Below are 12,147 nucleotides of genomic sequence, written 5' to 3' on the forward strand. Positions count from 1 at the left end.
AGGCTCTGTTAATCTTCACAGCCTCTTCCCTAAGGTAGGCCTTGCTCAAAGGTAGGTCTCGCCCAGTGGTGGGATTCAACTAATTTAACAGCCGGTTCTCTGCTCTAATGATTTCTTCCAACAACCAGTTCGCCAAACTGCTCAGAAAGTTAACAACCGGATCTTCCGAAGTGGTGCGAACTGGCTGAATCCCACCACTGGTCTCGCCCGTCCAAACCCCGGGGTCCGTGTGAATTCAGAATCTCTTTTCCCCCTAGAATCCCAATACCTGGAATAATCCTCCCTTCTTCCTAGCCCCACATCTCAGCCCGGCCCTCCTGGATACTGCTGCCGGCCAGGTAGCCCTTCCGAGACCAGACAGGCGGTCACTCTTGGACGGAAGGCCAGGACCAAGAGGCCTTCAGGGTCCCCACCAGCGCGTGGAGATGCAACTTCTGAGCCGGCTGCAAATTAAGCCCTAAGCGTTTGAGGACAGCCCTTGCAATGCTTCCGCCCACCGAGAGTGACCAGTCCACCATGAGGTGGACATCAACCCCGAGAGATCAATACCAGCCATGTAGAAGCAGAATTTTTCAAAGGCTTCTCCTATTTGGGGGGATTCTTCACTGCCTCAGGCTCATCGACCCCCACGTCTCTTCAGAGTCTCCCACCCCTGGTTGTCTCATCTTCTTAAGGGCTTTTCCAACATGTTCTCCTATTGTAATGTCTACTGTTCGTTTTATAAACAGTAACTAAATCCATTTTAATTTGAAAAGCAGCCTTCAGCCCTTCTGGAACAGAAAAGCACCATAGCAGCATTTTAAATAGACTTTTTTGTCAGACCATTTGATGGTGCACCACGTTCTCTTTCCAGATGCCCAGATTTGGTTTCGCTGCACACGAAAACACGATCCCTCCCTTTCCAAATTCCTTTTTGGTGGATCCAGTGTTTTGAATTTCTCTGAAAGGAAGCTGTGGATACAGGACTGGTGGGATGGGGGACTACAGCGCTTCCCTTCATTGTTTCCTTTAGGACCGGCCCGTTTCCTGCTTTATTACGCTGCCAAGCACATCCGAAGGGCCCAGGGCGTGGCCGGGGGCGGAGCAGAGAGCGGGACATGTCCAGCCAAAGGGATTGTGGCTCTCCTCCTCTTCAAAAGCAGCGCCTTGCTCTATCTATATTTAAGAAGGGCAGCCCTTGAAGAGCACTTAAGTCGTGCCTCTGCACAAACTCTGGCGGTGGAGTGGTTGGGAATAGAGTCCACCACGGCTCCGAATTCCCATTCAGACGTGGAGATTGTAAATTACTTTGCTGAAAAGGAGGAGCCCCTAGACTTTCACTAGCAAGCCAGTGAGATCTGGGCCAGAAAGCAGGCCTGTGAGGTGGACTCCGGCTGCTCCAAAAGTCTCCTCAGTGACCCTCACCAAAGGGAGGGAGGGGAGAGCCAGTTGTGCCACAAGGCCACTGCTCTGTTAATGGCCCAGAGAATGGAAATGGGGGGGATGGGGAAATAGGTGGGAAGGACAACCCTCGGTCGTGGGGCTCAGCTCATCCTCCAGGGGACAGAGGCAAAAGTTAGCATGGCTTTGAGTGGGTTAGAGAACAACAGATCAAAATTTACCGGAGACGAATGCAAAGTCCTTTACTTGGGAGGCAGATTTGCAATCCACGGATCATAGCAGCCATGGCCGCCTTGCACCGTGGGGAGGCCTGAGGGGCCTGGCTGGGGCCTGACCGTCTTAGAGAAACCTATCTACGTGGAGGCTAAGGGCCAATGTCAGTGGGACAGTATATAGCCAAATCAACATGGCCAACCGGGGTTATGAGTCCAGGCAGATCCAGTTTTGCCTCTGGTACAAGGCTACGAGTGTAAGTAGCCATTGGTATTAGCTTACATTTCACTGTATATCCTTATATAGGCATTCAAAGCAGTATTTTTAATCTCTCTCATTCGGTAGCAAGAAGCTCCCTGTGTAATTTTATAAACTGTCTTTCTGACAGTTCACAAATCTTCCCAGCCTAACAGAAGATAGCAAGATGTACTTTTTTTGCCTAGTAAAAGTTTGGGGAATCTCTGCCATCCACAAACAAATGAACAACACCCAAAGATCAGAAACTCACAACCGCAACACCCAAAAGGGAAGCAGGTGCCTGGCTCTACTGGCATTGCCACAATTAACCTGGGATTAGAATGCAGGTCCACACAGAACTATGATGGCTTACTGGTTGGGTGGCTGCATCTTTGTCCCTGTTCTTCACCACTATACAATTATTTGAATTAGAAAAGCAGATAATCAAGTTTAAGGCTTTTGTCTCCAAAATGATAAAGTGTAACTGAAATATTTCTTCAATTCCCTACTGTCAATCAATGTTAGCTTGTTTTAATTCCTCTGTATTCTTTTTTCTAGTAGAAAGATGCTGCAAAGTAAAAAAAAATAATTTCAAAATGAGGGAAAACCCCTCAACTTCTAGGTTGTAATAGCTACAGTTTGAAAAACAAGTCTGCAGTCAGGAAAAGGTTTAACTCAAGCACATCTCAGAGACAGTCACTGGAATATGCCAGAGCCTCTTACCTTGAAAGAGTTAATGCCTCTTTCTGGGGTCTTTTGGGGGCGATTTGTAGTTCTACCACTAGACCCCCAGAAACAAACCAGAAACCTTCGAGAAGGAGGGATAATGAGATATAAAGCTGAGGGGGGGAGGGAAGCAAAGCAATTTAGCAGCAGAAATAGAGTTATGGGTGGTTTCAGCCAATAAAGAGGGCAGGAAATCTCAATTTAAAGGGCCAGGTGGGGACCTCCAAAAGGCCAGTCCTGACATCATGTGTATCTTCTTCCTGGACTTACCACCATTTATCTGAGTTCACCCCATGTATAGCTTCCAACAGCTGTTTTTCAGGCCATGGCGATTGCCTTCTTGTCCACCATTCTGACTGCTACTATTTTAGCAGAAATGGCTAAGGAAGCTGGCCGTACCTCCACTCTCCAAGGAATCCCACTGGCTAATCAGGCCCTTGGCTCTTTCAGGGCTTCTGGGGTCACCTCAACAAGGGAACCCTTCCCTGAGTTTCAGGTACGAGGTCCCTGAAGGAAGTCAGGTAATCTGCTTAAAACAACTAGATAATTTCTGAGACCAGCCATTGGGATTGGAGGTACGTGTGCATTCTCCTTACATCGGGAGGACGTAAGATGGGTCCATGTTCCATCCGCTCCTCTCTTCCAGCCGTGAGGACGGTGCAAATTTTGCAGTTTAATTGTGGCTTCACTTTATGCTTCTGGCCCCCATCCAAGATGGGAAACCACCAAAGGGTCCTTAAGGGAAGCAGATGAAAGCCCAGCTCGATTAGCGCGAAGGGTATTTGTAAGGTGAGGTGAGAAAACAAATATTTTTTTCTTATTCCCTTTTTTTGCCTTTTTAGCTCTTTGATTTCTTCTGCCTTTTTTCTCACTTTGTATTAATTGGAATTGGTTTCTTTAATAAAGTGTTTAATAAAATTATACCCCCCCCCAAAAGAGACCAGGTTTCAGTTCTGTGGTTGTGGCTGCCATTCTGACTTTTTTGACCTCCGTCTGGAATTCGACGGAAAGCCCCAGGAACTGAGTAAGAAAATCCACCTGACGACAAAGCCAAAATATGGATTTGGGGCTTTTTTTCAGCAAGAATCCAGCTGCTTGTTAATTTTCAATATTCCATTTCTACCTTCTTTTGTCCTTTCTTGTTTAATTAGGTGAACAAGTTCATTTAAAGAACATAATGACATTGTCTACTACAGGAACCTGTCAGGGTGGGTGAGGGGACACAGGGGTCCCGATGAATCCCACAAGACTGAAATTTTTATGGTGCCTATAAAAACGGGGGGGGATGCTTTGAGGGCACCCTTGTGACTCTGGACTCCTCAGGCCAAAAAATGAAGCCCATTAATCATTCCTCAAGGAGGGACTTGCTGCCCTTTAGACCCTCGAATGCTACACGAAGAAGAGTCAAGAGAAGAGCAGCAAATGGGAAACCATTATTTCCCCCCCCCACCCCCCCCACCCCCTGCAAAAAGGAGAGTCGTGCTTCCAAGGAATCTATCTGGACTGCTGAAAGGGCTGGATATGTTTCGATTTGATTTTTACCTGGCCTTTGAATTGGGATGAATTCCACTTTCACTGGACTGTTTATTATTCTTTTTGCATTTATATAGGAGAGTTTCTCAACCTTGGTGACTTTCAGACTCTGGACTTCAGTTCCTAGAATTTGGGAAGTTGAAATCCTCTGTCTGGGTGGAGAAACACAGCAGGAATGCATAGAATTCCATTCTGTAACTTGGAGGAGTCCTCGGATTGTGAACGTAATGGAATATGCATATCGGTCATAACTCGTGACGGTCATAAATCGAATCAGCCACCAATTTTACAACCTTTTTTGCGGCGGTTGTTAAGCAAAATGCCACAGTCATTAAGCGAATCAAGGGTTCGTCATAGGCCGGTTTTGCTGAAAAAACCTGTTTCTTGGTGTAAAATGGTGTTACAGGACCACATGATGGCCATACACGCAGCCTGGTTGCCACTCTCAAAATGTGTAACATAACTGGGGGACGTAACATAACGTCTCTGCTTCAAATGGTCGCTAAGTGAACAGCTGTAAGTCAAGGACTATTTTATTATATAAATTATGGAAAAAATAATAAAAACAGCTTTATTGTTGTGATAATAATCATTGTTATTAAAACCTGCAGTTTTGTTCACTATGATTAGTTTCTGTATTATTTGCATTAAAAAAAATAGTAACCAAGAAAAAGAGCCATAAAAAAGGCCCAGACGGCTGAGCCACCCCCACCCCCACAGGTGCCCGGAGGGGGGAATCCTAAGCCAGCCCCCCATCTTCGGGACAGCCCCTGAAAAGGCGATAAAGCCGAGACGGAGGGAGAGCCCCTCTTCGGAGGCGCCGGGGGTCTTTGCTCCTCCACGGAGAGATCCGGGCCTCCTTCCATCCGCGTTTTATGAATGGGGAGACACGGCCGTTTCCGCGGGAGTGGGTCTCCCCCGAGGGCCGGAGCAGCCTGGAGACCCTGGCCGGCTGCGGGCGGGACGGTTCTTTCCTGTCCGCGATCTTTAGCTGAGCCCGAGTAGAGCCTTCCAGGAGCCGCCTCCACTCCCAGCCCGGATCTGGTGCCTCCGGCCGCCCCAGAGCCCGCCTGGCCGCCCCTCAAGAGACGCGCAGCAGCTCGTCCAAATCCGCGCAATGAAATCCCCGCCGCCGCCCTGCAGAGCCCCCCCCCCGCCACATCCAGCTGCACCTTTTTCTCCCGGGGCGAGGGCGGGGGGGGGCATCGCAATGTGTGTGTCCCCAAACCCAGGTTGGGAAGCCCCTGGCCGCAGGCAGCACCCCGCACCTTCCCCGCCTGGGTCTGCGGGGGGGGGAGGGGAGGGGGGCGACCGGGTCCCTCCGCCGCGTCTGCCGTCTGCAGCGGCTCCAGCTGGCGCCCAGCCCAGGGGCTCCGCAGAGGCGCCGGTTCCCGGCGGAGCGCGACCGCGACTGGCTGCTGACGCGGACTCCCCTGCCCGCCGCCCGCTCGCTCGCTCGCTCGCCCCACCTTCTGCGCCGGAGATCGACAGCGCGGAGGAGCGGCAGCCGCAGCCGCGCACAAGCGCCGCGGCGCGCCCGGCTGGCCAGCCGCAGGGAGGAGGCGGGAGCCCGCAGGAGCTCCGCAGAGGAGCCGCCGCCGCCGCCGCCGCGCAACAGGTGCCGGGGGATGCGCGCCCCGCCGGCCGGCGCAAGGGGCAGCCCCGGCGCGGCCCGAGCCGGCCAGGATGAGCTCGGCCACGGCAGGTAGGCGCGGGTCTGCCGGGCGGCCACGTCCGACTGCGGCTCCTGCGCCGCCCCTCCTGGCCCCGGGGGAGGGCAGGCCGAGTCCGCGGCCCCTCCGGCAGGGCAGGCGGCTGTCGCGCAGCGGGGCGGCGGCCGGAGGGGAGGCGGCGGAGGGGGGTCTCCCCCTGCCCCGGGTGCCGCTGCGCTGCCCAGCCCCAGGTGCGGCCCGCTCTCGCTCTCCGGCCGCCGCGGACCGGGCTGGGCTCGGGAGGCTCGGCGGGGCGTTGCGGGGAGCAGGTGCCGCAGCGATGGGAAGCCCGGCGCCCACCCAGCCCTTTCCCGGCCACAATTCCCGGCGGCTCCTTTGCTTTTCCCTTTGGGGCAGCGGCGCGGCGCTCATCTCCGGCCGGGAGGCGAGCGCGGGAGTCAGGGGCGCCGGCCACAGGGGGCCCATCTGCGGGCGCCAGGAGGCTGTGGCCCTCGAGCGGCTCCGGACTACAACTCCCGGCATCCCTCAGGAGGGAGCGGTCCTCGGCCTGGGAGAGCGGAGGGCTGCGGAGCCTCACCTGGCGCCCAGATGCCTCTCCGGGTGGCTCGGCTGCAGCAAAGGCAGGGCCGGGATCTGCTCATAGCAGCCCAAGGGCAGGCGGGGCCGGAGCTCTCCCTGGCCGGGAATGACCGACCACAACTCGGAGGGAGCTGGGAGAATGGAAAAGGAAGGCCTCCTTCCGCCCCCCCCCCTCAGGTTTGGGAGCAGAGCGAGCGGAAGACCGGCCCTCCCTCCCTCCCCCGGGCGACACCCCTCTTGGGCCCGGCTGCAGCTGAGAGGGCAGCCCAGGGGCAGAAGGGGAGACCTGGGGGTCAGCAGAGAGATATCTGAATGATAGTTGACAGAAAGGTGAATAAGATTCATTAGTCTGACAGGGCTGTGAAAAATGGCTGCGGATTCAGGATGCCTAGGGATTGTTTCCAAATGAGAAGGGGTCCACTCTGTTTGGATTGGGTTGGGTCCAATCTGTCCTGACGACTGGAATCTCAAAAGGATTCGGAGAAGAGAAGCAGGAACACTTTTGGAGGAGAACATCGGAGCTGACCGGAGGCCTGGAATTCAGGGAATCCCTGAAGGGAGAGTCTTCTTTAGCCTTGAGAAGATGGGGCGGGGGGGGGGGGGCTATGACAGCCCTCTTCAGTCACCTGAAGAGGCGTTGGGCAAGAGAAAATTAAGGGGGGGGAAATGGGTCGAAATCTTTGAGTGTGAGCTCATAATGTATTTGAGCAATAGGTTCGACAAAGAAGCCACTGGTCCTCTGAAGCAGATCAGTTGGGGGCATCTTCAGCCAAGCGTGTTGATTTATTGGATGTGCACAGCCGCCCGGACTCTTGCATGGACCAGAGCAGGTCTCTCCGGACAGGAGAAGAGCGCTGGAGATCCTGGCTCCTAGGAACCTTGGACCGTCCTTGGCCACCAGAGGAAGCGTCTTCGCATGTTCTGCTTGACCTACTGCAAGGTGCCTCGGTTTAAGGGAGCTTCTCCTTCTCGTGTTTCTCTCATGGGAGAAGGGACCGTGTTGGATCTGCAACTGGCGCACAGGAGCCCCCAGGCCCCCAGCAAAGGATGAAAAAACCAGCAGAGAGTAAAGCCTCAGGATCTCATCCCGGCAGGCATTACTCTCTCTGCAGTTCCCTGCTGCTTGTTCCAGATCAGTTTTACAGTGCAGACAATTGCAGAAACCTAACACACGCCTCCCCCCACCCTCACACACACACACCCAACACCAGTCAGGTTAATAGATTTAAGATCCAGGGAGATGGGGAAATACTCAAAAGAAGCAACCAAAGACAAGAGCTGGGCAACTTGAGGACCTCCCTGACACAAGAAAGGCAAAGGCGGGTCTTCCAGAGGAGACACGGGGCAGATGTCCAACGTTAGGAGGCCAGAGAGCTGGCCGATGGATAGAAATGGCAGGGACTCTGATGAAACCATCCGTGCTGCTGTTGTGGAAATGCCAGTGGCAGCCAGAGGCATGGAAGTTGAAGATCTGGACGCAAAGACCTTGGAAGAATTAGAGGGAGATATTGGCGTGGTTTGTTTTATTGATTCATTCATTTATTTAACAGAATAAAGAGTTGGAAGGGACCTTGGAGGTCTTCTAGTCCAACCCCTGATCAGGCAGGAAACCCTATAGCATTTCAGACAAATAGTTGTCCAGTCTCTTCTTAAGAACTTCTTAAGCACCCACAACTTCTGGAGGCAGGTCATTCCATTGAATAATTGTTCTAACTGTCAGGAAATTCCTCCTTAGTTCTAGGCTGCTTCTCTCCTTGATTAGGTTCAGATGCTTTGGAGAATAGGTTGACCCCTTCTTCTTTGGGGCAACCCCTGAGATATTGGAAGACTGCTCTCGTGTCACCCCTGTCCTTCTTTTCACTAAACCAGACATCCCCAATTCCTGCAACTGTTCTTTGTATGTTTCAGCCTCCAGTCCCCTAATCATCTTTGTTGCTCTTCTCTGCACTCTTTCTAGAGTCCCCACATCTTTTTTAAGATTGTGGTGACCAAATTAATCCATTCGTTTTAGCTGCTCATCTTAATGGTAACTCTGGGCAGGAGACCAATTATTTTATTATACAAATAAAAGCAGATTCATATGAAAAAATTAAAAGCCGCTAAGAAAATCCATAGTCACCCACCTAGCAAGGAGGTAGGTCCCTTCACCCAACCCACTTGGGGCTTGAAGCTGAGCACTTACTGATATGCTATCCTTATAGTGAGGAGGACCAAAAGAGCAAAGAGATTGGAGAGCTTCTGAACAAAGAAATCCAGGTAAAAAGCTTTTTGGGATTTTGGAGACTGAAAGAGATGAAGAAAGACGTTGCCTCCTCAATTGAAACAGGTTAGTGTGCCTGGTGGCTCATCCAGTCCCCATCCTTGTGGAGGCCAAATTTCCAAAGTTGAACAGTGAAGCTGGGAACAGGAAAGAGAGAACCAGGGTTGGGGAGCTCCTGGAGGTAGGTGTCACCACAGGCTAGACCAGAGATGGTCACAACCGGGAGAACCGAATGAGAAAAACAAGTGCCAGCCCAACAAAGATTGGACTGCAGCCAAGAGGCTGGGCAGGGGGCTTAACTCCTGGAGGATGAGTTGAGTTAAAGTTGAATCTGCCAGCCGGCAGCTACCTGAACCATCCGGCCACCTGGACTCGGACTGAGCTGAGGATACTCTACAAGTGGACATCAGTGCAGCAATCAGCAGGAAACCATGGCTGAATAAGTTTTGTCTGGCCGGTTGGGAAGCCAGAGGGATTTACAAATCACCACAAGGCCAGCCAGAAAGTTTAATAAAAGTTGGAAAAGGGGCTGCCAGCCTCTTCCTGATTTTTGGCTACCATCTTTGCAGTGACTGAACTCAAGCCTGTAGTAATTTTAGGAGAGACAAAGGTGGTATTCAGTTCTCACAGAAAGGATGAATTAATGACTGTGAAGAGAGGAGCTCACTGGCGCCAAGCAGCCCCAGTTCTGCATTTACAAAAGCAAGACGCGTCGGCTTGCAGGACTGGCTCCCAAAAGCAGTTGGCGGCCAATGCTCTGACCCCGAGATCAGCTCCAGGGGCCTTGAGAGAAAATGATGGTCAAGAGGACGAGAACACGTGTGGGGGGGGTAGGGGGAGGAGAATGGCCTCTCCTCCTCCACTTCGGTCACTAAGTTCACTGCTGGGAGATAAATCAAGGGAAACACCTGCCTCCATCCATCCATGTGTCTTGCCTTTCAGCTGGTCTATTGTTACGTATCTGAAGGACTCCCGTTTGTGTAAGGGCCAAGGCCAGGGCGCTTCCATTTATCTGTCTCCTGCATGGTCCCCTCTCCCCGGCTTGCCTCCCTTCCTCTAGTAGCCCAGTTAGAAGTGAAATTTTCCTAGTCTAGATGTTTCTTAATGAATGGAACTTTTCCTCAAATACAGTGTATAAGGAACATCTGCTAGGATTCAGTGAAATGCAGGCTAAGTCTCCAAGATAACTATTTTTGAGCATTTTTATTCTCTTTTAAGGTGACTTTCTGCTGCATAATTACCAGCATTATTTTAGCCCAGGAGAACATCCTCTCTCCGGGCTCCTGCTGGGTCTAAATCCACAACATTTGCAGCCAAGGAGTGCAGCAATCCGCTTAAGGCCTGGATGGGTAGGAGAGACACAGCTCAAGCATCAGCCGGGCTGCCCTTAAGGATCCGGCTTGGATAGGAAGGCAACTTACCGGGTGTGTGAGCAAGTTCACAAGCAAACAACCTGAAACCTGAACCGTCATAAAAATAGGGGACCAGTAGACCCTGTCCCTCTTCCGCAAAAGAGAGGGATTTCTGGCCCATCGTAACACAAGAGTAGATGAGAAAGGTGCACAAAGCTTGAATCTGGATTTTATTAAGTTGGGTTTGATATGTAGCCACCGCTGGAATTCTTTCCTAGTCACTTCAGTAATGTTGGTTTTTGCACTTTTCTTATTCCATATAAAATTCCTTACTTTACACACCCTATGTAGGAAATGAAAACTATCATTGATCTTAATTCCATTAAGGTAATTATCTGATAGTAGTGACAGCCTAGAGGGGAAGACGCTCCCCTCCCACTCGGGTGATTGAGAGTTCAATCCTAGGCAGCAACAGGTGTTTGTCTATCAGGGCACAAAGAAGAAATACCTGTTGCGAACTACACGTAGGCGTCAGGGAGGGCATCCGGCCAGTAAACGTTCAGCTCCATTCAGTTGCCCTGACCCCACCCCAATAAAAAGGGATTACAGGGACATGAAAAAATAAATTCTCTGTTTAATATTATTGAGTTAAAGAAAGTCACAGTACTTTCTTTATGCAAAGTCCCCTCAACCCCATCTCAGAATTTCAGAAACAGTCTCTCTCCATTGTTTTCATGGATCTTTTTATGATTTTACTTGAGGAGTCTCCCAGATGTGGTCAGTGAGTGGTCTATACTTCCTAAATTCTATCTTTTTTTGCCCTATTTTCAAGCAGAAACAATTATTCTCCTCCCCTTGTTGGTTCTTGCTGGCTGGGGAATTCTGGGAGTTGAAGTCCACAGGTTGGAGACCCCTGTTCTAACGCGAGCAGAGTTGGGTCATTTCTGCAGAAGGGCGAGAGCAGGGATGGGAGCCTCCTTCTCTTCAACCCTTTGATAAAGGCTGTTTCCCTTTCCGACAGCTTCCCAGCGACAGGCTGTGCACAGCCATTTGGAGACACCCTCAGGAGCCGCCATCCTTTGCCACAACTGTGGGAGTCCGTGCAAAGGAGAAGTGCTAAGAGTGCAGAAGAAGTATTTTCATATTAAGTGTTTCGTTTGCAAAGGTACGTGCGATAACCTTTGTAGCGGGGAAATGAAATGAACCCTGAGCTTTTTTGCCATGGTGTGGCCAGATGTTGCTCCCTAAAATTGGCACTTCTGCACGCTTTGCAGAAATTTGCACCTAGGAAAAGAGGACAGTTAAATTAGGGTGGGTCATCAAAATTAATTGGCACAGTCACATCCCACACTAGTTTTAAGTGTCCTATTTTCCCATGTGCAAATTATATTTCCCCCAATTAAGTTTTAGCTCTGGGGTGTGATACAAGTCTAAACCTCTGTTCAGAAATAAGGATCAATATAATACCTGGAGGCCCATTGATGGCCAGTGTGTATTCTGGGGGAAGGGGTGGTGGTCACAAAAGTCCAGAGGTTGACTGGGACTGTGTTGATTCCTGCATCCCATCACCTGTAAAAAGGGGGACAGGGCTCCTAACAAGGGGGTTCATCTTGACTTTTTCACACACACACACACACACACACACACACACACACACACGTCCTTTCCCCTATAAACAGCATCTCCCCATTTCCCCTTTTCGGCCCTCCCCAAAGTCTGGGACACCCAAGGATGATACCCCAGGACAGATCTTGGGTTTTCTTTTTCCCCTGGGTGGGGCTAATTGGCCCGTGAGGGGAAGAGTAACCCTCTCTTTGTGACCTTTGACCCTTGTACCGGAGTTGGCCCTGAGATGGGGAGCATAGGTGGGCCTGGGAGGAAGGAAGGCCCAGGATCCCTTCCAGGGAAGGAAGAATCGGATCAGAAAGGAAGGCGGATTCTGTGGGCGCATCAGAAGATGTGGCCAAGGGAGGACACTGCAGGGTTAAGGGTTCACTTCACAGTAAACACACGGCCATCGCTTGGGGGAGCGGTGGGGGGGGGGCTCAGTTGGCCCAGAGAAGGTCCCTCCCTGGGCAAGTCTATAAATAGGGTCCTTCCAGAGAACTGAATGTCATCCTGGAGAGCCAGCAGAGGAATCCGCCGCAGGGCGAGAGGGAGGCTCCCGGGGTTGGCTGGGAACAGTTGCTGGATG

The 12,147-nt window shown here is 51.5% G+C and overlaps 1 protein-coding gene across 1 annotated transcript in view; it reads left to right on the plus strand.

Annotated features, from left to right (window-relative positions):
- Positions 1 to 6,350: 6,350 nt before the first annotated feature.
- The window catches only part of ABLIM2 (actin binding LIM protein family member 2), a 37,046-nt gene continuing 31,249 nt past the window's right edge, over positions 6,351 to 12,147 (plus strand). Inside the window, exons 1-3 of the mRNA XM_087875403.1 lie at positions 6,351 to 6,518; positions 7,056 to 7,281; positions 10,975 to 11,118. Of these exons, the coding sequence (XP_087731529.1) occupies positions 6,351 to 6,518; positions 7,056 to 7,281; positions 10,975 to 11,118 (538 nt within the window). The remainder of the gene's footprint in view (positions 6,519 to 7,055; positions 7,282 to 10,974; positions 11,119 to 12,147) is intronic.

The sequence above is a fragment of the Pantherophis guttatus genome, chromosome 8, assembly GCF_059756535.1.
Source record: "Pantherophis guttatus breed Tessera chromosome 8, ASM5975653v1, whole genome shotgun sequence".
Lineage (NCBI taxonomy): Eukaryota > Metazoa > Chordata > Lepidosauria > Squamata > Colubridae > Pantherophis > Pantherophis guttatus.